Below are 24,531 nucleotides of genomic sequence, written 5' to 3' on the forward strand. Positions count from 1 at the left end.
TTATTGTTATAATGTGGCCCAACAACATGGCTGGCCAGACAGCCTGCACACCGGCCTGCGAGTGGGGCGCGATGCAAGTGGCGCCAACCCATCTTTTACTTGACGGTAATCCAATTAGCCGGCACCCTTGTAACTCCCCTGTAAGTTTGGCACGTTCTAGATCCCTGTCTGCATGAAGTGGTGTAACTAGGACGCAGTTTTCCTCGAAGCTTAGGGTGTCAAAATCTTTCCAGAACAGAGCTGAGCGGTATGTAAACTGCGAGGTTGACCTGTGAGGACAGTGAAGTGAAAAGAGGGAGTGACTCCTTGGTGAGTAATATGGCGCTCATGTGCGAAGATTGGTGCATCATGGACCGAAGCATTTGGGACAGTGTTGTTTGCGTGACAGACGAGTGAGTAGTGCAAGGTGTGGTAAGAGATAAATAGTAGAGAGAGCCACTGTAAGCCGAGCTTCAGTGGGGAGAGGTAAATTATGGACTTAATGAAAGAGTGATTAATTTGTGGACAGACATATTAAGTGTTAAAATTGAATTTATATTGTAAATATTAGCAAAGGAAAAAAGTTAATTAATTAAGCTATTATCATTTTTGGTCCTGTTTTCCCACACATAATATTACTATAAACTGGGCATTTAAACCTTGTAGACTGAAAACTTTAATTGCCACATTTATGTGGGCCAGATATAAAGTGAATATCAGAGATAATAAAAGCCATCCAAGTGGAAAAAAGTCTAGGTTTGAGAAAAACTGAGTATTCTTCAATACTTCAAGAAATGTTCTTCTGATGCAAAAGATAAAGCTCATAAACACAACAACAACCCACTGGCTCTTAATAAATGGTTTCAGGTTCTGAAGTGGCCAGAATTTGGTTAAAGGTGATGTATTTATGCTAATGCTATTTCTTTGAATGGCTGTCCATTTTTATGACACTGTGACCTATTTCATATTTTGACCAAAAACATTGTGGATCCTACAAATGTTAAAGCAACAAGCAACAATAACAATAGAAGTACATACAGTAGAGCTTTATTATAAAGAACATGAAGGGACCAAAATTATGGCAGTTTGTTATAATGAAGTTCTTTATACCAAAATCACAATGATTGCCTGATTTGGGTTTTTTAACATAAATCGATCTTGTTAAATTAACAAAGTAGAAAATCTAATACCAATATGAGTGGTACAAGCATTAATTACTTTAACAGCTATACTTTGGGATCAAGATACATACCACATACATACATACTAGTATGTATATGTACTATACAGAAATACGTAAGTTGTTTGTCAAAACAGTAAGCCTATCTTTGGAATCAAGACAAGCTGTTTGCAAAAATGCTGTAATAAATCAAAAATATAAAATTTAAAAGTTAGGAAAATTTTTTTACATTTTTAAATTGTTGAGAAAAAATCCTGTATACGTGACTGTTTTTTAATGTTGTTAAGTTCATTGGCCACATCTGTTTCAATGTTTCTTAAGACGGGCAGGTGATGTACAAGCTTTTCAGTTGTCATAAAGAGTCTTTCCAACACATTTAGTGCATTACAGACTTCTTCCCGCCGAGGACGTTTAACTTCGGTTTCACTGTTACAGTCATCAGCATCTTCATTTGGCGGGCAGCTCTCCTCTTCCGGTTGGCCAACCTCCTCTGACACTGCAGGGCAAGTGGCTATGTGATTATATATGCCAACAAAATCACCGAAAGAAGAATGAGGAACATCAAACCTTTTCTGAACTTCAGCCCAACTAGGTTCATCACAGTCATCTGATTCTTCATTGTGAGGACGTTCAGTCTTGATAGGAAATCCTGCCTTCCTATAACAATTCACAATTGTGGAAGGCTTGACTCTATCCCAGGCCAAACACAGCCTGTGCATGGCCTGAAGAATGTTCCACTTCAATTCGCTGGAGTCTTTCCCACTCTCCACCTTCCATAGAAGGTATTGCACAAGTTACTTCTTGTAGTCCCTTTTAACTTGTGCAATAATCCCTTCATCTAGGGGCTGCAAAGCACTGGTACAGTTGGGTGGGAAAAAGAGCACTTTAACATTTCTAAGTGAAAGGTTAACGTTGTGGGCAGGACAGTGGTCAATAAACAACAGAACTTTTCTTTTCTGTACCCCCATCTTGGCATCAAAACTTTGTATCCATTCTTGAAAAAGGGATGCTGTCATCCATGAATTTTTGTTGTTTTTATACTTGCAAGGAAAATGTTTAATGTTTTTGAAGCATCTGGGTTTTCTATATTTACCAATGATAAGTGGTGTCAGCTTTTCGGAATCATTACTGTTAACACACAGCAGCACAGTAAAGCGTTCCTTGCTCTTTTTGCCTCCGTGGCATGTTTCACCTTTCACCTCCAGTGTTCTGTCAGGAAGCAGATTGTAAAAAATGCCTGCTTCATCGGCATTGAAAATGTCTTTTTCATCATTTCCATTTCCAATTCAAGTTCTTCCTTCCACTTGTCTTGAACTTCAACATTTACTGCTGCAGCTTCTCCACACACTTTAAGCGTACCTAAATTCCAACGTGCCTTGAATCGGTGAAGCCAGCCACCAGAAGCTTTAAAGTCGGTAATTTGTAATTTTAAGGCCTTCCTGTGCCTTTTGTTGGAGAATGTCCCCACCAATGGGAATGTTTGATGCCAGTGAATGCGTCAACCAGTCGAACGTCTTTTCAAGAGCATCGTAGCGGGCAGTACGCAAACGTTTTCGATCTTGTGACATTAAATGTTTATTTATTGTCTTCCAAAATGGATTGCTGGGTGAGAATTGTCGATAATGTTGATTTGGAGATACCGAACTTTTTAGCCACATCAGTCTTTTTATTTCCTTCATCTACTGCTTTTAACATTTCAAGTTTCATTTTCACTTCAATCACCTTTCGTTTCCTAGAAGACATGTTCAGTAGTACTGTTTTTTAAACTATAAAAACAAATTGACCTGACACATGTAAAAATAAGTTATACTCGTAGTATAGCCACGTTTCTCAAACAATAAACAAGGTAACGACCAGAGATGTGTGTGTAGCAATACTTTATGATGTAGAACTTTGCATCGGTTAAACACGCCGTGTGAGCATAGAACAAAGAGTAATGTCAGCGAACACCACAATGCAGCGCTTTAGTCACCACACCAGTTTTGTGCATTAATTTCAACACTAGTGTATTGCAGTCATCTATGGCGCGTATCAAAATAAATAAGGTGGCAGTTTGTGGGAGAATGGCGACGATTTTATCAGTTTGTCGTTTTTACCGTGCTGGGCAGAAAAATGTTCGTTCAAATGAATATTTATAGAATATTTAAAAAATTTGAGCGAGAAAATTTGTACTAGTGAATTTTTTTACGCTGTGTTATATGGACGTCTGACGGGACCAAAGGCATAGTTCGTAGTAATGAATTGTTCGCTATTGTGAAGTTCGTTAAAACGGTGTTTTACTGTATTAGGAATGGAACAAAATTAAAATTTCTTCTCTTCTCAAGTTTTTGGCATTGGAAGTACATCAATTTTTGATCATATTAAGAAACAGCCATTGAAAGCAAAAAAAAAGTAATACCATACTTTTAAATGTGATTATATATTACTATACTCTTCAGCCAGTTAAAATTTAGCTTGCCAGTCGTACGAAGGTGATACATGTGGTGTAATTCTTTTCCCATTAAATCATGCTTGGCCTGTAGACTTTTCCAAGTGAAACATACAGCATTTAGATATATTTCAGCATGCTGAATGTTAATTCCCAGAATTTCATACAAAATTAGTTTATGTTGCGATGTTGTAGCTATGATCCATGCATTAAAGCTAAAAAAATCCCCACTTTCAAAGTGTACAGTGATTTTATATTACATTGACTTCATAAACAGCTACACAGTTGTACAAGGGTAGGTGTAGTCTGGGATGCACTTAGAGAAAGAAGGCTGCCCGAAAGCATACACAAGAGAAAAAAGAAGTGAAGGTGTAAGTAAAAGGTGTGATATACCTTTTATCTTCTTTTAAAAGATTTCAATAAGTTTATTAGGAATTCTAAGAAAAAAAACTTTTTAAACTAGTTATTGAATAGGTAAAACAAACTGAATTTTTAACTGTAACATATTTGCAGCCATTTTAAATATATTGATATTCTTTTTCTCACAAGTCAAAAATAAGTCTCAAGAAATATATCTTAAGTGCTGCGAAAATGAGACTAAGGGTCTGAATAGTTTACAGTGTAGACACTGATGAATTGTATTTTATAAATAAGAGATTAACCTGGTTCTGAAGTGTTGCTTGCATGTGAAAAGGGGAATAAAATTGTTGTACAAAACACAACTCCATGTGTATTTCATTGGGTAAAGAGACAATGAGATGTTCACATTCTCACATATGACATTATAGTTGGCCAGATGAAGTTTAATAGAAAGTTAAAAAAACATTTTTAGTTGTGACAACTGATTGTATATTTTATCAGACATCATTTTGTCCCATTACCAAAAGAAAATTAAGAGAGTGCAAAAGCTAAACAGTTTACTTGTTACTTTTATAGAAGTATGACGTAATGCAGTAATTGCATTAAAACAAAACAAAAAAAAATGTTTTGCCTCAGAAAAATCAACCAAAGTGATGCAGAATCTAACACCCACGAAAGATGCTCTACTGCAACTCACTGATTGATAGTGACCGGATAAATTCATGGATTAATTTCTTAGTAGTGTATAACTCGAATAATTATACCTTTGTGCTGTTCATGGTGTTGGCTTACAGTTGTGGAGGACCCTCGGGCGAAAGAAATATTGAATCACAGACTACCCCGATGATACATCTCACAATGAATTGGTGGGAAAGACAGAGTACTCGGAGAAAACACCAGCTCTCAGCAACGCCCGCAATGTTTCCCACATGTGAAAACTCCGGGTTGACTTCCAGGAATGAAATCATGATGGCAGTGGTGGGAGGCGAGAGATCCGACTATTCAACCACCATGGCCTCAGAATTATTTGCTATTTCAGAAACTTGTTAAGAGGGTTTCATGGGTTGTAATTTGCAGTCATGTAAGGTCAGGTTTTAATTATTTTTGAGTAGTTACATATTTATAGTTTTCTTCTGAAACATCACTCAGTAGTGTTGTCTAAATTCCTAGTAGAGTATTTAGAGGTTGTATGACTCCTGGGAAGTGTCTGAAATAGCTTTCTTGCTGGGCACTCTTGTACTTTCAGCAGTTAACATGATTGTGTTTAATAATAATAGAACCTGCTTTCCATTAGGCTAAAGTCCGATTCAAACGTACTTCAAAATTTCTAAACAGATAAAGCAGACAGAACCGCCAAGTGTTCATATACCCACAATTACAACGTTCATTACTTTGCTCATTTATAATGTCTGTTTTAAGTGGGTGAAATGTTTAGTAATTTGTTATACTGAAGCCAAATCAAGCACTGGAGAACAAGTCAAATATTATTATGTTCCACTTTTACAAGTATCTTGTTAAACCCTTTATTATCTTTTAAGTTTGGAATTTAGGTGCTAACCGAATATGTATTTTACAGGTTCTGGTTAGTACTAATGTTCACTTTAAAGTTCTCGTCAACTAATGATCACTTGAAGTTGTCCTTAGTGAGGTTAAGGAAAGGATTTTTTTGTGGTAGTTTCAAAGAGTTGATTCAAAATGTTAGTGATTCTGATTACACCTATCCCTCACTTAGCTTGACTAATTCGTTCCTGAAAATGCTCGTGTTATTCGAAATCGCATATTCTGAAGCATTAGTTTCCATAAAAAGTAAGGCTAATTTATTTAATTTGTTTCAAAATTGTGTAGGAAAATCTACTTGTGTAGAATAACACTCAACTATAAATATGTCACACCATTAATCTTTATATGCCTCCCACCGCACATTTTTTATGATAAATACGACACCACATAATGGGAGATATGTGATTATGTACTCTATCGTCAGTCGGCTGGCTGACTTGCCCGCCCGGGCGTGACCTTCAACTCACGTCGCGTACCTTTCCAAACAATTCTTCACTGACAGTGAAACTGATATTACTGTCCGGATAATTACATTTTATTCTTCAAAAATTCCAGTGCTTATTCCCGTATTACCACCTGGTTCACACTAATCCTGTCAGGCCAATGATTTTTTTTTTTTCATTGCAACATTCATTAACAACCTTTTCCATGTGAATCATCTGTTCATTTCTGTTCCGGTATCTAATGTCAAATATATTCCAACTAGTACAACAAACAGCATTAGACTTATATAAACTTATGTAAACTTTTCGTACGATTGACTTGCTTAAAACTAAAGTGCGACAAACATAAGCGTGGCCTTCATGACAATCTGCGCGTCGTAATTCTTCTAGTTTTGTCTCAAATACTTGAACACGATGCATTATGAGTGATCAAGCACTCGCAGTTATCGGCATCTGAATGGGCAGACGTTGCTTTTGCTTGAGTGAATTCCCTGCCACAGGCTAGGCTGAGTTCACGGCCTGGTCTGTGGCCAGGCGACAATGATACCGCACGGCGGCATACGCGCGGACGTAAAAAGTATGGTCCTTTACACTCCATAGCCGCAATTTAACTTGCCATAGCTGATGTTTGTACAACAGCCGATAGCGTAGTCAGACCCCCTTGTTTGGCTAACTGTATCCCACTGCACATCTGTTGTTAACAGAAGTTGAAACAGACCTTGTGGTGTCGTGCCTGCCTTTTTTTTTTTTTGCCTGCGGAGATTTTTGTTAACTGAAATTTACAGACGTGCTATTCAAGACTGGGGCAGCAAAATTAACATCACTCTAAATGAATCCGTGTAATCTGAAGACGTGCTAAGTGAGGGATAGGTGTACAAATAAGTATAGAAAAGTAAGTGGAAGGGAAATATATGTTGAATTGAAATAAATAGAAATATTATTGATTTTGCAGTTAAATTTAGCTGAATAATGAAAAATAAATTTTAAATGTTGTTCTACGCTTTATTTTTGTGAGTGCACAATGGAGAAAAAAGTTAAACTCTTTTCCAACTACTTTCTGAAAATAATATTTATCCTCATTTTTTTTTTAGGTTAGATGGCTGGACTTTGTAAATCTAATAATCTTATCCTGTCGAAAATTATGATTTTAAAAAAAGCCTATCCACCTTAACCATTTGTAGGCCAATTTACCCACTATATATTAAAGTTAGTAGATAGGATCAGCTTTGTTAAAAAGGCAGGTACGTATTAGAGAATTTTATATGGAAAAATCAAATACTGATAAATGTGTGACAATTTACAATTGTGCCCAGCTAAGACGTTGACTGTTAGGTAGTGGGATGTATTATGATTATGATATTAATCGAAGACTGTTACTAATTAACGGCACTCTAACAATGACTGACGAGACAAAAGCACAGTTCAAAAACCACACAAAACAGAAAAAAAAAAGGGGTCTTCCGTGGAAAAACTACAATTTTTATTCTTACAACTACTATTTAGGGATTTTCCGGTTCTGGTAACATCTCTGTCTCTCTCTAACACGGGAAGTGTTAAACCTTCATCTATCATTTTGATGCCTTAGGTTCGCACATTTTTCTTTCTTTCAGTGAAACCACTGTACTAATTTCTAGAAATGTTACCAAAACACTACATGCCAGTTTTCACCATTTACATTATATACGTTATGACCTGCTACTGATTCAGTTTTAAATGGGCTGTTGAACAATTAAAAAAAAACATATATATTTTCTCATCTACAAGAGAAGATATTTTGTGTGATGCAACTAACACTTCATCACCCTCCTTGAAACTTACTGGCTTGATACTTATCAAACCTATACCCTTTCTTAGCTTATCTTTTGAAGTCAGCTTTTGCCCCACCTTTTTCAACTTGCCCTTTAGTTCTACAGCAGTGCTGTCTGGAAAATTGATAGGATTCTGCAACTTAGTCGTTGGTGCTCTTTGTTGCATCAGTTCCACTGGTAAACCCTATACTTTCATGCCAGAAGTTATTAATTGTTTCACTTTGTCCATAACATTTGCCCATTGGCTGTGTTTATCATTACCATACACTCTAAAAAAAGCATCCCAACCCTCTCATCACTCTTTCCATGGGATTAGAGGAAGTGTGGTACACATCAGTGTATCATAATTCAATGTTCAAAATACCTGACAAAGTTTTTCATAAATCACTAAGAAATTGTGGGGCATTGTCTGAAATTATTTTCCCCGGAATATCAATGTCCTTTTCATACACATCCTTGATCTTTTCAGTAACAGTTTGTGCTGTAGCTTGTTCAAGTGGATACAATTTTACAAACTTGGAAAAAATATTTAATGCCACAAAAATGTATTTCACTCCACCCCTTCCAGTTGAAGGGGCCCAAATAAATCAAAACTTATTATTTCTAACAGTTTAGTTGCTAAAACATGTTGCATAACTCTTTGACACTTTTTATTTAACACTTTTATTTGAACGCAAATCATATAAGTACTTACAACTTCAACAACAGTTGTATATACATCCTTACAAACCCAGAAACTCTGAACATATTTTACCATTTTAGTTATCCCAAAATGCTCACATTCAATATGCAGAAAACTAATGACTTTCCTTTTTTCGAAGTGTGTGGAATACACAGTAGGTACCCACTTAGGAATATCATTTCTTACATTCTGAAAAAAAGTCTACTTTCATTACAAATTTCCTCTGTATAATATATACAATTATCAGATTATAACTCTTTTATTATTTTATGTAATCTAGGATCCTTATCCACTTAAGTTTTTAATTCCTCTGAAATTTCTTTCATGCCAATTTCTACCTCTGCCACCTGTTGACATAAATATCTGATTTTATACTCTTTCATTTGGGTAGCCTATTCTGCAATGCTTCTAGACAGAGCATCTGCCACTTCTTGTGTTTTCACTGGAATGTGTTGTTTGTCCAAATCATGCTCTTGTAATGCCAAAATCCATTTAGTGATTCTACCATGTAGTAATTTACAAGCACTCATGTGGCATGAGGCCTTGTGATCTGTGTACACAGTTGTTTTACCACCATATATGTATGTGCGAAACTTATAACAAGCAAATAAATACTCAGTAATCCCTTCTCAGTGGTAGTGTAGTTAAGTTCTGCAGAAGTAAAACTTATAGGAACTTGGTCCCCTTCCTTATTCGCCTGAAAAAGCATGGCACCTATTGTCTCATTGGATGCATCACATGCAGTGTAAAAATTTTCATCTAATTTTGGATGGTGTATCAAAATTTCCTTCTCTAACTTAAGTTTCAATAAATCTACTGCCTATTTCTGCTCTTTGTCTTATTTCAGAATTGGCCTTTCTGTAGCAGTTTTCTTAAAGGCACACAAATGTTACTAAACCCTGGTAAGTATTACGAAAAAAGTTGAAAAATCCTATTAAGCTCTCTAGTTGCTTACAACTAGCAGGTGATGGGTATTCTCTAATTGCTTTGAGCTTATCAGGGTCAATGGGGATCCCTTGGGTATTAACATTACCCAATAAATAATAATTCCTCAAAAAATTCAGATTTTTGCATATTTACTGTGATATTATCTTCTTGCAATTTTCTAAGGACTAACTGAATTAACTGGCAGTGTTCCTCAAAACTTCCTCTAGTCCTCGAATGAAATGACTTACTGATACATTTTAACCCAAAGGCAATCTTTTAGAACATAAGGTTTTACCCTGATACAAAACAGCAGTACAAGCTCTTGATTTCTCAGCTAACGGAATCTGCCAATAAGATTTAACCAAATCAGTTTTTGAGAAATATTTACATCCTTCAAGTTTTTGTAACAATTCGTCCATAGGTTCTGGCAATTTCCTATCCTGTACTAACCCCCCTATTTTTTGTTTTAACAACCATTGGATTTAAATACTGAGGACTACATATTTCAACAATAGTTAAACTTAGGTTTCTGTTATTTATTCCCTTTCCATAAAGCGGATATGCTCGCCGAGCATGCTCGCCGAATTGGCTCAACGAACATATCCGCTAGTGTATGGGCTGGTCCGGCCTCTGTCAGACCGAGCATGCTCGGCTCGCTGTCGGATGGCAATTCCCTCCGAGCCGAGCCCCGGACTGAGCATGTCCGCCAGTGTGTGGCATGCTCGCCCTGAGCCCACAGTGAGTGTGCTGTCTGTTGTCGCATCATCATGTCTTTTAATGACAATAAATTTTTATCGCACTCTTCGACCAGTGTGGGATATAAGGAGTAAGGAATATGCCAATAGGCATATCAAACGAGAGTGCTACGAACAGCTAGTGAATAAAGCCAGAGAAATGTTTCCAGATGCCGACGTCGACTTTGTGAAGAAAAAAATTGACAATTTACATGCAAGCTTTCGTCGTGAACTTTGAAAAATTAAAACATCCAAACAAAATAATCCACCAAACAGTGCAAGTGCAATGCTACTTGCAGCCATTATGCAAGTACAACACCGACTGTCTTTATAGAGAAAGTGACGAGCATGCTCGTGTAGTGTGTGGTAGCGGCCATGCGGCGAGCATGCTCACCGAGCCAGGTCGGCGAGCATATCCGCTAGTGTATGGGGCGCTTAACATTACAATCTAATTCTCCTTCAGTCTCAAAATTATTTCCCATTATTATTTGCAGGCTAAAATATTGCATTTTTTTGTCTGTTTGAAAAGCAGTTTGGGTTCCTGACAATTGAATACATTGTCTTGAGTAATCAGTAATGGCCTCATTTCCCTGTAACCAATCAGCTCCTAAGACCACATTTATATTTAACCCTTTTAGCACAAGCAAAACTATCCACATTACTGCCTCTGCTGATTTGGTTTCTAAAATTATTTGCTTCTTTACAGTTTTATTTCCAGAGTGTGCTGGTTTAAACCATGTGGTTTTTAAAAAAAAGTTTTTTTTTAAGTAATGTATTTTTAAATAGAATAACTTATTTCTTTTTTAATGAATGGTCTGATTCCACTCTAATAACAACAAAAGTTAGCTCATTAATGTTTCTTGTGATTTACAGGAACGAAGAATTATTTACCAATCAAGATCTTATAATTTTAATTATCTGAATAAGTTGTAAATTATACCCAGCAAAATACTCCTGTAAAATTTAATTAATTAGTGATACCAATTTGCTGCTAATAAATTTGAGTAACCAAGGGAGGATCACACACACATTCACCAGTGGGAAGCAGAAAGGTGTAGATTTGTTTCAAAGTTTAACTAATAATACCCTATTAGATCACACAATTTTTTTTGTTACACAAAAACTCTAGTAAACAATATGTTGGCTGACATCAGCCCAACAAGAGATTCCGGAACAGATGGGTATGTGACTTCATCAATCTGCAGGTTCGACTATGTGACTTATTATTTTCCTATAATACATTTGACATTCCATGTACATTATTTGATATGGACTGTACAACTGCTGGGACAATATGCAATTACTTGTCGATTCCTTCATTCGGCCATTATCCTGGCAGCAAAGGGGTATGTGGTTTAATAACACAATATAGTATACATGTAAGAAACCGTACACGAAGTAACCCGATACTTATTGAGAATAACGTTAACAATGACGTGACTGACATATAGAGTATCTGACTAGTTATGACTGGCAAGTTGTGGTTTCTCAAAGATTGAACACTCGGAGTTTATATCACTGTCACTCTTGATACTAGCTTTACGAGCCATTGTTATTTATCTTAGGAAATGACTGTACAATTTCAGCCTGAAAAATTGGGCAATCATTAATCAATGACCCAGCAATGTTCATTCCCTCCAGGCCTATCGGCGTATTGTTACAGCAGCCACTCGCCTTATCAAATGTTGTGCTCCACGGGGCATGACTTGTCCGTGCTGTCCATGGTGATGTCCAGGACCAGCAAGTTTATCGCAGCCTTCCTGGTATGCTCATCACGGGATCTGGCCGCCAGAAGCCACTCATTTTTTGGGAACTTGCTCGGCACTCGGTCGGTAGTCCACCCAGCAAACACTACTCACTGGTCAGTGAGTTGTGAACCCGATGGTCTGTGACCTACTCGGTCTGTGATCCGTGGTGTGGCAGGCGTCTGCGACTCGTTGCAGGCCTCACTCGCAGCTCACCCACTGGTCCCTGGCTCACTCCTTCGGTACACCTTCACTTGCGCCCTTCCCCTAGCACATGTCCCCTCTGCGACTTGCTGACTCGCTTGGCAGCCCTGGCCTGCAGAACTCCAACCAGCGACCCCCTTGGATTAGCAGCACTGACGTCATACGTGGAAATGGACCAGCATGACTGCTAACCAACTGATGTAACGTAATGCAGAAGCATGCAGCGGCCTCCGCGACTCCGGCCATCATAGTGCCCCTCATCGACTCTTGATGGTGATAGAGTAAAAGCAGTTGCACTCCGCGCCCTATATTACCCCTTGGCCTGGACTGTTCCATTTATTACGAACCCTGGGCTGCAGGTAAACACTCAAAAGTGAATAATTAAATTAAGGCCTTGGAAGCGTCAGCCCAGAAAACAAAACAATAACAACAATAATCACAGAGGTGCCCAGACGTTGTATAAAAGAATTTTATTTATAACCTACTAGCAACTCTAGTAGGCTATGTGGATCGGGGATGAATACTAATGAAATAACAAGACTGATGGTTTGATTTATATAAGAGCCCTTTTACTTAACTAATTTACTTTTGTTTTTATCTTTTAATTACATTGGTATTAAAACATATTGATTACAAAATGGAGGGAGCCCCGGGGCAACAAAATACATATAAAAGTAACACCATAATATCTCTTGAATTTAATACTGGTTTTAAGTTAGCTCGCAGGCTCAAAAAAACAAACAAAAAAAAACAATTACATTGAAATTTAATTATGTCCTGTGTCCTGGCACCGGAGGTTTCGGCAGATTAACGTCCAGAAGAAATCATTTTGAGTAGAAACTTGGAGATAAACTCGGAGTTAAACTTGCGAGTGGAGCTTGCAGCTAATTTTGGAACTTGGAGCTCATTTTGGAGGCTGATTTTGGAGCTAAACTTGGAAGCTGAATTTGGAGGCTGAATTTGGAGGCTGAACTTGGAGGCTGAACTTGGAGCTCATTTTGGACCCCGACTGCAACCAAAGTCCCAAATTACTTAGACTGGTTAACAGGCGGCTAAGCCTGGGCAAGACTATGCCCAGTGAAAGGCAAAAAAAAAGGGGGGGGGGGGGGGGTAGTGATGACGACCACTTACCCAAAACAGCGGGGTGAAGTTCATGTCGGCTGCCTGCAGGAGCAGGGAAAGCAGCTCGCGGCACAGAAGTTCTCGATAATCATGATTAGAGAAAATGAAATAATTTAGATTAACAAAAAAAATACTATTGCGGGCAGCAAAATTTAAAAATTAGAAAATTGAGGCCTCTATGCCTTGACGTTGGCGACTACATGACGTAGTGTCGAGTCTTGGAGATAAACTTCGGAGATTAACTCTCGCGGATCGCGACTCGTGGTCCACACAGACCAGATGCCGCCCGCCGAATCTTCAAAAAATGGCGTCGGGGCACCTAATTAGAGGAAGCAACTGCCCCCAGCCAAAGAAGGGGGGGTGGTGATTGCCCGAAGGTGTCCGGAGATGCCCGAAGGGGCGAAGCAGACTGCAACCTGTTCGCTGCGCTCTCACGCGAGTCTTAGGCAAACTAAAATCGCAATCGCGCTGCGACTGCTGCCAAGGTCGATTGTGACAAGCTGTCTCTTATGGGAGGGATGAGTATTGCACTCTGGCGGGCAAGACGAGAACCTCCCTGGAGGGTCACAGAAACATCCGCTAGAGTGCAGTGGGCGCGCTCGTGACCAGCGCTCAGAGCAGGGTTAGGGATTTTTCCCGCCGCTAGACTTCGCTGAGGGCTCTGTTTGACAAGTGGGAATGTCCTTGGGGAGGCAATGTCCCCGCCTGGGTTCACTGGGGGGTCGATGCTCCGGGTTGTAGTTCCCCTGAAGCCACCGGTGGGTGATGAGGGGAGGGGGGTTTAAATTTGCTAAGTCGCCTGGGAAAGGCGTCATGTGGACCGTCCCGAGGCTTCGCCGCTGGCTGTAACTTGGTCCAGAGGCGTGCTGGCAAAACCCTTACGTATGCTTGCCTCCGAGAAATGAAAGTTGCTAGCAGTGGGGTTGGGGTAGCGTTCGCTAACGCGAAAGTCGTTCTGTTACATAGGGAAAACGTGACGCGAACCGCGGCCGGGATGCTGCGATCGCAAATCGTCAGCAAACAGTATCTAATTGAAGCCTGAGAACAAGCGCAGGTGCACTGGGTTGCACAAGATTACGTCGGAGTGTACAGTAATGGAAACAAAATTTAATAAAATAAAAATTACAAATTTATTATTTGGTTTTCTTCTTTAAAAATTAAAAGTTAAATTGAAATTCGTACATTTGTGCCTGAAAGTGGCACTGAAACGGCACATACTTCCCCCTTGAAAGACGGAGTCAGGGTGGCCAACTTGAGCCACCAAAAACCTAAGTGACTTACCCTGTACCAGGATCTACTGTAGTAAACTACTTACAACCGATAAGAATTCTTACACATTTAAATAGAGCTAAAACTTACAGATAACTTATTGAATAAGTGGCGCCACTGAAAACTAGACATCTTAATATAACACTTCTTAACTTAAATATCTTATGAACTAGTACCATGGGTTTTTTTACTTATAATTAGGACCTAGGAATTTTTCTTGAAATATCAACACTGTGTGTTGAGTATGGCATGCCGGAATATTAGCGCGGTTCCTAGTGTAAGGAAAGTAGTGAAGAGTAGTGCCCCCTACTTCATGTCAGGGTGCACCTTCTTCACTTGGGAGATGTGGGCGCGCGCGCGAAATTCGCCAGAACTCGTGTCGGCTAGAGCAACGGTTACTGGCGTGAGGAATCGTTGTATCTGCCAGGGGCCATTCCAACGATACGAAAGCTTGGCTGATCGCTTGTCGATAGCCTTGCTTAAGGTGTGTGTCTTGCACAGCACCAAATCACTTAGTCTGTAGGGATTGGGAGAACGTTTTCTGTTATATTTCTGTCTACTTGCCGCATGGGCTAAGTGCAGGTTTCTACGAGCTCTACTCCAGACTTCCTTAATGTTCCTCGGGTCGTCTGGTAGTATCTCTTTCAAAGACCATTGATTAGAGAGTGGGGTGTTGGGCTGGTAGGTAAACATGAGTTCAAACGGTGTTGTTTTGTGACCTTCATGTCTGGCCGAATTGAAAGCAAACTGTAACCACACGAGGTTAGAGTCCCATTTATCCTGCGAGTTCGCATGAAATGCTATGAGAGCATATCGGAGGTTTCTGTTGAAACGCTCCGCATGCGAAGGCTGGGGACAGTATGGTGTAGTGGTTACATGCTGTATTCCGTGTGAAAAACACATGTTTTTGAAAAGAGTCGATTTAAAGTTTGTGGAATTATCGGAAACGATGATGGAAGGAACTCCAGAAATTTTGAAAATGTTGTTTTGTAGGGCTCGAATGGTAATTTCGGCCGTGGCTCTCCTGACTGGAATTAGCCACACGAATTTTGAAAAGGCGTCTACGCATACCAAAAGCATTGTATTTCTGTCCTTTGATCTTGGGAAGGGTCCCACAAAATCTATGAAAAGCTTTTGCATGGGCCTTTCGGCCACGTCAGAACTTAAATAGCCGAACTGGGTCTGCTGCGCAGGTTTACTCAATGCACATAATTTGCACAGTTTTATCCTTTGTGTAATATCCTTGTGCATCCCGTCCCAGATAAGATTCCTGCGAATGTTTTCAATCGTTTTGAAAATTCCTAAATGTGCGCCTAAAGGTGACGAGTGGTAATACTGAAAAACCATGTCCCTGAGATTTTGAGGTATGGCTATTCTGAAACTTTTTCCTTGTTGTGTCCTTCGGTAAAGTATGCCTTTTGAAAGTTTGTAATATTTTGGAGGTGAGCCTGATTTTATTTGGTTAATTATGTTTGACAATTGTGGATCAGAATTTTGATTTGATTGTACGTCGGAAAATGCTAGTGGAAAATCTGTTAACAATACGTGGCAGGCAATGGGATTGTTTTCCTGAATATCGGAGTTGGAAGGGTTCTCGAACATTCGAGAAAGAGTGTCTGCCACGATGTTTTGTGAACCACGAATATGTTGGATGTTGAATTTGAGAGAAGCAATTTTTACAATCCAGCGACCTAATTTACCTAATTGCTTCGGATGGGCTAAAAGCCAAGCAAGGGCCTGGTTGTCTGTTTCTAGTAGAAATTCTTTGTGTTCTAGATATGGCCGAAACTTATCTATGCCGAAAACTACGGCAAGGCACTCAAGTTCGTATACCGAGGAGGCTTTTATCTCCTGGTGTGTTAGGGTGCGGGAGGCAAAAGCTATAGGTTGCCTGCAGCCATCGAACTCTTGGGATAACACGGCACCAATGGCCACACTGGATGCATCGGTTTGCAGAATGAAAGGCTTACTGAAATCAGCCATTCTGAGCACTGGAGGGCTAGCTATTGCCTGTTTTAGGAAATCAAAGGCTTTGTCCTGTTCTGGACCCCAATTGAAAACTGAATTTTTCTTACGTAGAGCATTCAGTGGTGCTGCATGCTCAGCAAAATTAGGTATGAATTTAGCGTAGAAATTTGCTATGCCGATAAATCTGGAAATGCCTTTAGCATCTTTAGGGGGTTGGAAATCCTTTATCGCTTGTGTGCGACTAGGGTCTATGGTTACTCCTCTACTTGAAATCAGGTGTCCGAGGAAAGAAATTTCCTGCACTGCAAATTTTACCTTCTTTGTATTGACAGTTAGGCCGGCTTTACGTAGTCGCTCAAGAACTGCTTGCAAATGAGCAATATGCTCTTCAAAAGTTTCTGAATAAACAACAACGTCATCAAGATAATTAAAAACGAATTTGAATTTCAGGTCGCCGAAAATTTGGTCTAGAAGGCGTGTTAACACTTGCGCGCCTTTGGCTAGACCAAAAGGTACTACTTTGTATTGGTAGAGATTCCACGGAACGCAGAAACCTGTGACGTGTTTTGACTCTGGAGTTAGTGGTATTTGATGATAGGCCAAGTTTAGGTCAAACACACTGAAAAATTTGGCTTTACTGAACCAGTGACATGCCGAATTTAGATCTGGTAATGGCTTCATTTCTACTTCAATTTGACGGTTGACACGGCGAAAATCGACCACCATGCAGTGACCTTGACCTTGATCTTTGGGTACCAAAAATGCCGGGAAGGCGAAACTGGAGGTGGAAGGTTCGATGACATCTTTGTCTAACAAATTCTGTATGTGATCCCGCATTATCTGCATTTTAGGTCCTAATAATTAATAAGGATGACACCTAACTGGGGTTTTGTCCAAAAGCTTAATTTCATATTGTGTGAGATGGGTGCGTCCTAATTTTTCACTCAAAACGTCGGGAAAGTTCCTGCATAACTTTTCTATTTCTTGTCTATGTTCGGAGTTAAGGTGGGTCAGTGAAATGTTGTTTTCACCTTTAGCATCTGCGTGAATGGCATTTACATTGCTCTGACATTTTGCGTCAGGTTACACAAAAGAAACAAAAACTTGGTTGTTAAATTTGAAGTGAAATTTTCGTGTTTTCAAATCAATTATCATGCCTGTTTTAACAATGAAATCTGAACCAAAAATTAAATCTGTGGCTAAATCATCTGCTACTAAGAATGGGAAGGTCCAAGAAAACAAATCGATTTTTACTTTAACAAGGACAATGCGATTTACTTTCAAAGGCTGTTCAGCAGCTGTAAAACACTGTATTTCTATTGGCTCTACCTTTTGAGTCAAACGCTCCTGTTGTAATTTCCTGAACAGCTGGCCTGACACGAATGATCTCACGGATCCAGTATCAATTAGACCTGGGACTTCTTGTTTTCCAATTGTTGTGTTTGCGTAGGGCAAAACTGTGGGTAGATTGGCGAAAATGTTATGACATGTTCGTTTGTCAGTCGTGTGAGGACAGTTACATTTCTTACACCCGGGCGTAACAGTGTTGCTATGATCAGTTTGTTTTCTTTTGTTCATTCGGACTTGTTTGTTTGTTTTGTGTTTTTGTTTTCTTTGTTTGTTTTTCCAACGATTTGGGGAAGCTGTGTTTTGTTGTGATTTGTTGCTGTCAGGTTTATTATTTACGTTTGTGTGGAAGCAAATATTTCTTACAGTTGATTGGTGTACTGGCTCAGAAAGGATTCTTTCTGGCCAGCGATTTACACGTTTTTTGAATTTTGAGAATAGTGAAAATTTGGCCGATAGTTTCTTGCACGACACTGTTCAATGTAGTGCCCAGACTTTTTACAGTATCTACAAACCGGTATGCTCTCATCTTTGTACTGGGGCTTAGCAAAGTGTTCAGAGTTGTGCCTTTGTTGGAATTGTTTATTAGAAAATTGCTGTTTATTTTCTGTTCCTGTCCGTGCGTTGTTGTGGGCGTAGGAATTAGCTTCTCAATTTCGCTGGTGGTCAGCGTATTCTACATTTGTGTTGGAGATACACAGGCGGTCAAGCTCGGCAAAGTTTTGCGGTCGAGACTGGAAAACTGCCCTCGATCTTTCCTGCGGATTAATTCCATCAAGGATGTTTGAAACTATCTCGTTCTCAGACACTCGCAACCGAAGAATTTGTGCAGCTAATTTGATGTCTGCTATGAAATTTGGTAAGGCTTCACTTCTTTGTTGTAGCCTATTGTACCATTCCAGTCTGATGTTGGTCATCAAACGGGCTGGAATAAAATAATTTAGTACGTCTTCGTGAAATTGGTCAAATGAATAATTTTGCTCAATGGCGAGCGTCACTCGCTCGCTCAAGGGTGGTTGTGTGAAGGGGAAAATGATTTCCAGCAGTTCCCTGTCTGGAATATTAGCCTTTTGTTTGATTCTGAATAAATGCTTGAGGAACTCGATTGGGCTCCTGGGCTCCAATCCTGTGGTTTCCTTGAAATTAGCTAAGAGCCTCTCCACGGGATGTGGAATCTTAGCATAAAAATTGCCTCCAGTTGCTTGATTGGAGGTAGAAAATACAGGTACTGGGTTCGGTGCTAGGGTAGAGGATGGAGGTGGGGCTGGTTGAGGTTGAGGTTGATTTTGAGGTTGATATACCTGCGGAGCCAATGGCAGGTATGTGGTGGCGGGGCTGATGTATGGAAGTTGCGACTCTACTCTGCCACCGGGTGGCACAGATGCTGCTTGTGACAGCGTAGCTGCCAGGGCGGAAGGAAAGGCTATAAGTGGCGAACCTGACCTTTCAATGGCCGAGGAGGTGGGGTGGGCTTCCGGAGAGGTTTGAAGGGATGAAAAGGCGGACCTGAATTCACGATAGGGGTTGAAAATGGTGGGTGAGGTGGAGGGTAGGTATATGGGTTGGGGCCTGTAAAAAGGGTGAGCTGTGAACGCTTGAATGGGATGAGTATATGTAACATTGGTGCTCTGGTGAGTACCAGTCGCCATGACAGTCGCGGAGGGAAACTGCAAGTTAATGGCTGTAGGGGTGGTGACAGGGAATGCCTGACGGCGTGGTGTTACGGGGGGTGATGGAGGGGGGGAGGTTAAAGGAGGGGGGGTAGGGAATGAGCTACCTCCGGTTTGCATTTGTTTTGGAGGTGGCTGTACTTGAGTGGCAGTTGCTCCTCCTGCCACTGCCTCTACGGGTTCAAGTAATCCTTGATCTATTGCGGCTAGTTTGCTCCGCAATTGGAAGGTTAGACCAGGGATCTGCTGCCTACATTTGTCGATCTCCTTTTGGTAGATCCCATTTAATTTGTTTGCGGCTACTATTTTGAGGTTAGTAAACCTCGTGCCGATATGGCTCAAGCGAGTTAGTGCACGGAGGATGTTGTTTTTATTTGTTTCATCTCCTACAGAATTAGTGTAGCTGTAGAGATCTTGAAATTTGTTACAAACACAATTAAATCCATTCAATGGGTCCAAGTTCGCGAGATTAGCTATTTGTGGCTGAATCTCTTCGGCACACGCAGCTCGGAGTCTTTTCCGGAGCGTGGCCATGTCACCGAGGTCTGATAAGCCTCGAAACCGTAGTTCATACATAAGCTCGTCACGGAGGAGATACTCCGGCGTGAGCATTGTGTTCATTTCGTCGTTGGACCTTGGTCCAATCTTACAAAGACAAAAAAAATACACTAAATTTTGACGTTGGTTGGTCAAAAAAAATACCAACAAAGACTTAAAACTATTGTTTAAAAAGTACCTTAAATTCTATACATAAGACACTCTTAACTTAACTTAGTTTAATAATATCATCGTTACTCCAGCAGGTCGGAAGTATGTGCCCAAAATAACGAAAAATCTTTGTTTAGAAAACTTTAACTTTATACCTAGGAGGGGTCAAACACATGCGTCCTAGCCGGTAATGAAAACTAATTATTACTGCTTGGCTCGGGGGACGAACGACGTTCGTCAAGTTGCGTGCCCAGCAGGCCGCTGTGGCAGTACAGTCAGTCGTCCTGTGAAGGTCGCCCAGGGCGGTGAACTGAACTCTACGCGACAACGCGCGCCGTGAGAGATAAGGTGCGGAGGAGGGATGGGGTGTTGTTTACAACGGGTGAGCACGTCCTAGTGATAAGGCCAACAGCTGAGTGAAGAGGGCCTGGAGCCCGCCTTGGGCCGCATGGAGAAGAATACGCGACCATCGGTCAAAGGGAAAACAGAATTATAACTTAAATGAATTTAAGAATAAAGAAGGGGGTCCCAGTTTTAGGACTTACAACAATATGTCATACAATCTGAGTCTAAATAAACTCGAAAAACCATTTAGTTATATATTACATTATGTTTCAAATTTAAAATTGAAATTTCAAATTAAAAATTAAAATTTCAAATTAAAAATTAAAATTATTATTTGGGTATGCATATAAACCAAACCACGTTAAATACTACCAACTTCCAACATGAAGCAGAAAATTGCTCTATGGTACCAACTTGTAGCAAAGATCAAACCATGCTAACTGCTACCATTTTTATTACGAACGCTGGGCTGCAGGTAAACACTCAAAAGTGAATAATTAAATTAAGGCCTTGGAAGCATCAGCCCAGAAAACAAAACAATAACAACAATAATCACAGAGGTGCCCAGACATCGTATAAAGGAATTTTATTTATAACCTACTAGCAACTCTAGTAGGCTATGTGGATCGGGGATGAATACTAATGAAATAACAAGACTGATGGTTTGATTTATATAAGAGCCCTTTTACTTAAATAATTTACTTTTGTTTTTATCTTTGTTTTTATCTTTTAATTACATTGGTATTAAAACATATTGATTACAAAATGGAGGGAGCCCCGGGGCAACAAAATACATATAAAAGTAACACCATAATACCTCTTGAATTTAATACTGGTTTTAAGTTAGCTCGCAGGCTCAAAAAAAACAACAAAAAAACCAATTACATTGAAATTTAATTATGTCCTGTGTCCTGGCACGGGAGGTTTCGGCAGATTAACGTCCAGAAGAAATCATTTTGAGTAGAAACTTGGAGATAAACTCGGAGTTAAACTTGGAGTGGAGCTTGCAGCTTATTTCGGAACTTGGAGCTCATTTTGGAGGCTGATTTTGGAGCTAAACTTGGAAGCTGAATTTGGAGGCTGAACTTGGAGCTAAACTTGGAGGCTGAATTTGGAGGCTGAACTTGGAGGCTGAACTTGGAGCTAATTTTGGACCCCGACTGCAACCAAAGTCCCAAATTACTTAGACTGGTTAACAGGCGGCTAAGCCTGGGCAAGACTATGCCCAGTGAAAGGCAAAAAAAAAAGGGGGGGGGGTAGGGATGACGACCACTTACCCAAAACAGCGGGGTGAAGTTCATGTCGGCTGCCTCCAGGAGCAGGGAAAGCAGCTCGCGGCACGGAAGTTCTCGATAATCATGATTAGAGAAAATGAAATAATTTAGATTAACAAAAAAAATACTATTGCGGGCAGCAAAATTTAAAAATTATAAAATTGAGGCCTCTTTGCCTTGACGTTGGTGACTACATGACGTAGTGTCGAGTCTTGGAGATAAACTTCGGAGATTAACTCTCGCGGATCGTGACGCATGGTCCACACAGACCAGATGCTGCCCGCCGAATCTTCAAAAAATGGCGTCGGGGAAGTAACTGCCCCCAGCCAAAGAAGGGGGGGGGTGGTGATTGCCCGAAGGTGTCCGGAGATGCCCGAATGGGCGAAGCAGACTGCAACCTGTTCGCTGCGCTCTCACGCGAGTCGTAGGCGAACTAAAATCGCAATCGCACTGCGACTGCTGCCAAGGTCGATTGTGACAAGCTGTCTCTTATGGGAGGGATGAGTATTGCACTCTGGCGGGCAAGACGAGAACCTCCCTGGAGGGTCACAGAAACATCCGCTAGAGTGCAGTGGGCACGCTCGTGACCAGCGCTCAGAGCAGGGTTAGGGATTTTTCCCGCCGCTAGACTTCGCTGAGGGCTCTGTTTGACAAGTGGGAATGTCCTTGGGGAGGCAATGTCCCCGCCTGAGTTCACTGGGGGGTCGATGCTCCGGGTTGTAGTTCCCCTGAAGCCATCGGTGGGTGATGAGGGGAGGGGGGTTTAAATTTGCTAAGTCGCCTGGGAAAGGCGTCATGTGGACCGTCCCGAGGCTTCGCCGCTGGCTGTAACTTGGTCCAGAGGCGTGCTGGCAAAACCCTTACGTATGCTTGCCTCCGAGAAATGAAAGTTGCTAGCAGTGGGGTTGGGGTAGCGTTCGCTAACGCGAAAGTCGTTCTGTTACATAGGGAAAACGTGACGCGAACCGCGGCCGGGATGCTGCGATCGCAAATCGTCAGCAAACAGTATCTAATTGAAGCCTGAGAACAAGCGCAGGTGCACTGGGTTGCACAAGATTACGTCGGAGTGTACAGTAATGGAAACAATATTTAATAAAATAAAAATTACAAATTTATTATTTGGTTTTCTTCTTTAAAAATTAAAAATTAAATTTAAATTCGTACATTTGTGCCTGAAAGTGGCACTGAAACGGCACACATTGCTGGCTAAGTGTAGTAGAATTTTCATTATTAGCCTGGGCTCTGGGCACATCCACAAGCCCAGACTCAGGCTTGACTGGGTTTTCGCCTAAGCATCTAGTGAGCCCCAGTCATGTTTTCAAATTTAAGGTGCCAGGGTAAAACAGTAATGGCCATGCACACTTATAAATATTTTCTATCAACAGAATGCAAAAACTGTGCTATCTATAACCAACTTTACTGTATTTTTTTTAAAAATGGTTATAAATTTCAAAACAAGTAACTGGGAAACTACTGTTATAAATAATTGTCACATTTTTACCGCTTGTCACTATTTTATGTCATGTTATTGCTTCTGCTATTTGTATTAATAATTTATTTTTTGAGAATTGCTTTATGAGACAACAGTCTTTAATGTGAGTAAAATATACTTTTAAATAGCTTTATATTTCCACACTGTAACATTAACCTGTACCTTGATACTGTTTGGCTACCAATACTTTTTTTTTTCCAACATACCAATGTTAAACATGATACATAGTTAATAAGAAAAGGTGTTACAGTGTTCAGCAAGAAAGGTCACTTCCATTTTGTAATTTAATGAATAGTACAAAACAAACTGTAAAATGGAAGTACCTGTTAAAGTTGTCGTAAGCTTGATGTGATGAGGATTAAGTTTTGAACACTTTAACGTGAACCTGTAAAAAAGGGCCCGTAATGTAATGAATACATTGTATTAATTAATATGTTATAACCTTTTGTTAAATTTGTAATACATGACATCGTACGGCCGAAGGCCACCCCAAAGCCCGACCTGCACCCGCCAGTACTCGGCTCTGCTAATGGAAAGCACCCCTACCCATGGCCCACCTGAGTCAAGTGAGCGGACCGCAGCCCAAGGTAGAGAATAGCGAACCATTTTTAATTATGCATGCAATGCACTCACCGTGCCTACAAAATTCCCTACGCAATAATAACGTAATCAAAAACAAACAAAAGCCCCTAATTAATAAAGTGCGACGTAGGAGTGCCCGGCTCACTCACGTGTAGTTTTCCGCTAAAACAGCTGTGAGTGCAACCCTTGCGGCCTTCAGCCTAATTTCAGTAGGGAAACGTGTGACGTAATTCAAACCACCCTAAATTAGCATTATCGTTCGCCACTGGAGTAGTTTTCAAGAAACAGACAGTCTCCAGCTTGACTCTAATATTCAAACTTATTTTAGACAAACTTATTAAATGTCATTTCTATAACATATATAGATATTAGATTAATCATTAGGTATGTTTTATTATGTGAATTTAGAGCCACTTAAATTTAATTAATTACCGTATTTACCCATGTACCACCCACACATTTTTTCCGAAAAACAACATTCAAAAATCAGGGTGCGGGTCATACACGGAATTTGAGGTTTTGGACAAAAATTAAGACTGAAAAAAATGTATTTATCGTACATTACAGAATGCTGGAAGCATTTATTACAATGAAAATATAAGTATCCAACCCGTTACTATCATATTCATACCTGCCAACTTTGGCCAGTCAAAAAGCGGGAGGTTTTTTAGTGGAGTAAACAATGCTTGTTGCCCCCAATAAAA

At 40.2% G+C, this 24,531-nt stretch overlaps 1 protein-coding gene across 4 annotated transcripts in view; it reads left to right on the plus strand.

The window, feature by feature from the left end:
- LOC134529278 (5'-AMP-activated protein kinase catalytic subunit alpha-2) overlaps window positions 1-24,531 on the plus strand; it is a 230,411-nt gene that overhangs the window by 191,898 nt on the left and 13,982 nt on the right. Inside the window, exon 12 of one of the 4 annotated variants that reach the window (XR_010074522.1) lies at window positions 239-309. The exons of 2 other annotated variants lie outside the window; for them this stretch is intronic. Coding sequence is in view for 1 of the 2 variants with exons in the window: in XM_063363177.1 (XP_063219247.1) it covers window positions 234-244 (11 nt within the window). In the remaining variant the exon portion in view is untranslated. Of the gene's footprint in view, window positions 1-233; window positions 23,931-24,531 lie in introns of those variants that run through there. One more of the 4 variants, XM_063363177.1, reaches the window with a different exon arrangement.

This window comes from Bacillus rossius, chromosome 2, assembly GCF_032445375.1.
Source record: "Bacillus rossius redtenbacheri isolate Brsri chromosome 2, Brsri_v3, whole genome shotgun sequence".
Lineage (NCBI taxonomy): Eukaryota > Metazoa > Arthropoda > Insecta > Phasmatodea > Bacillidae > Bacillus > Bacillus rossius.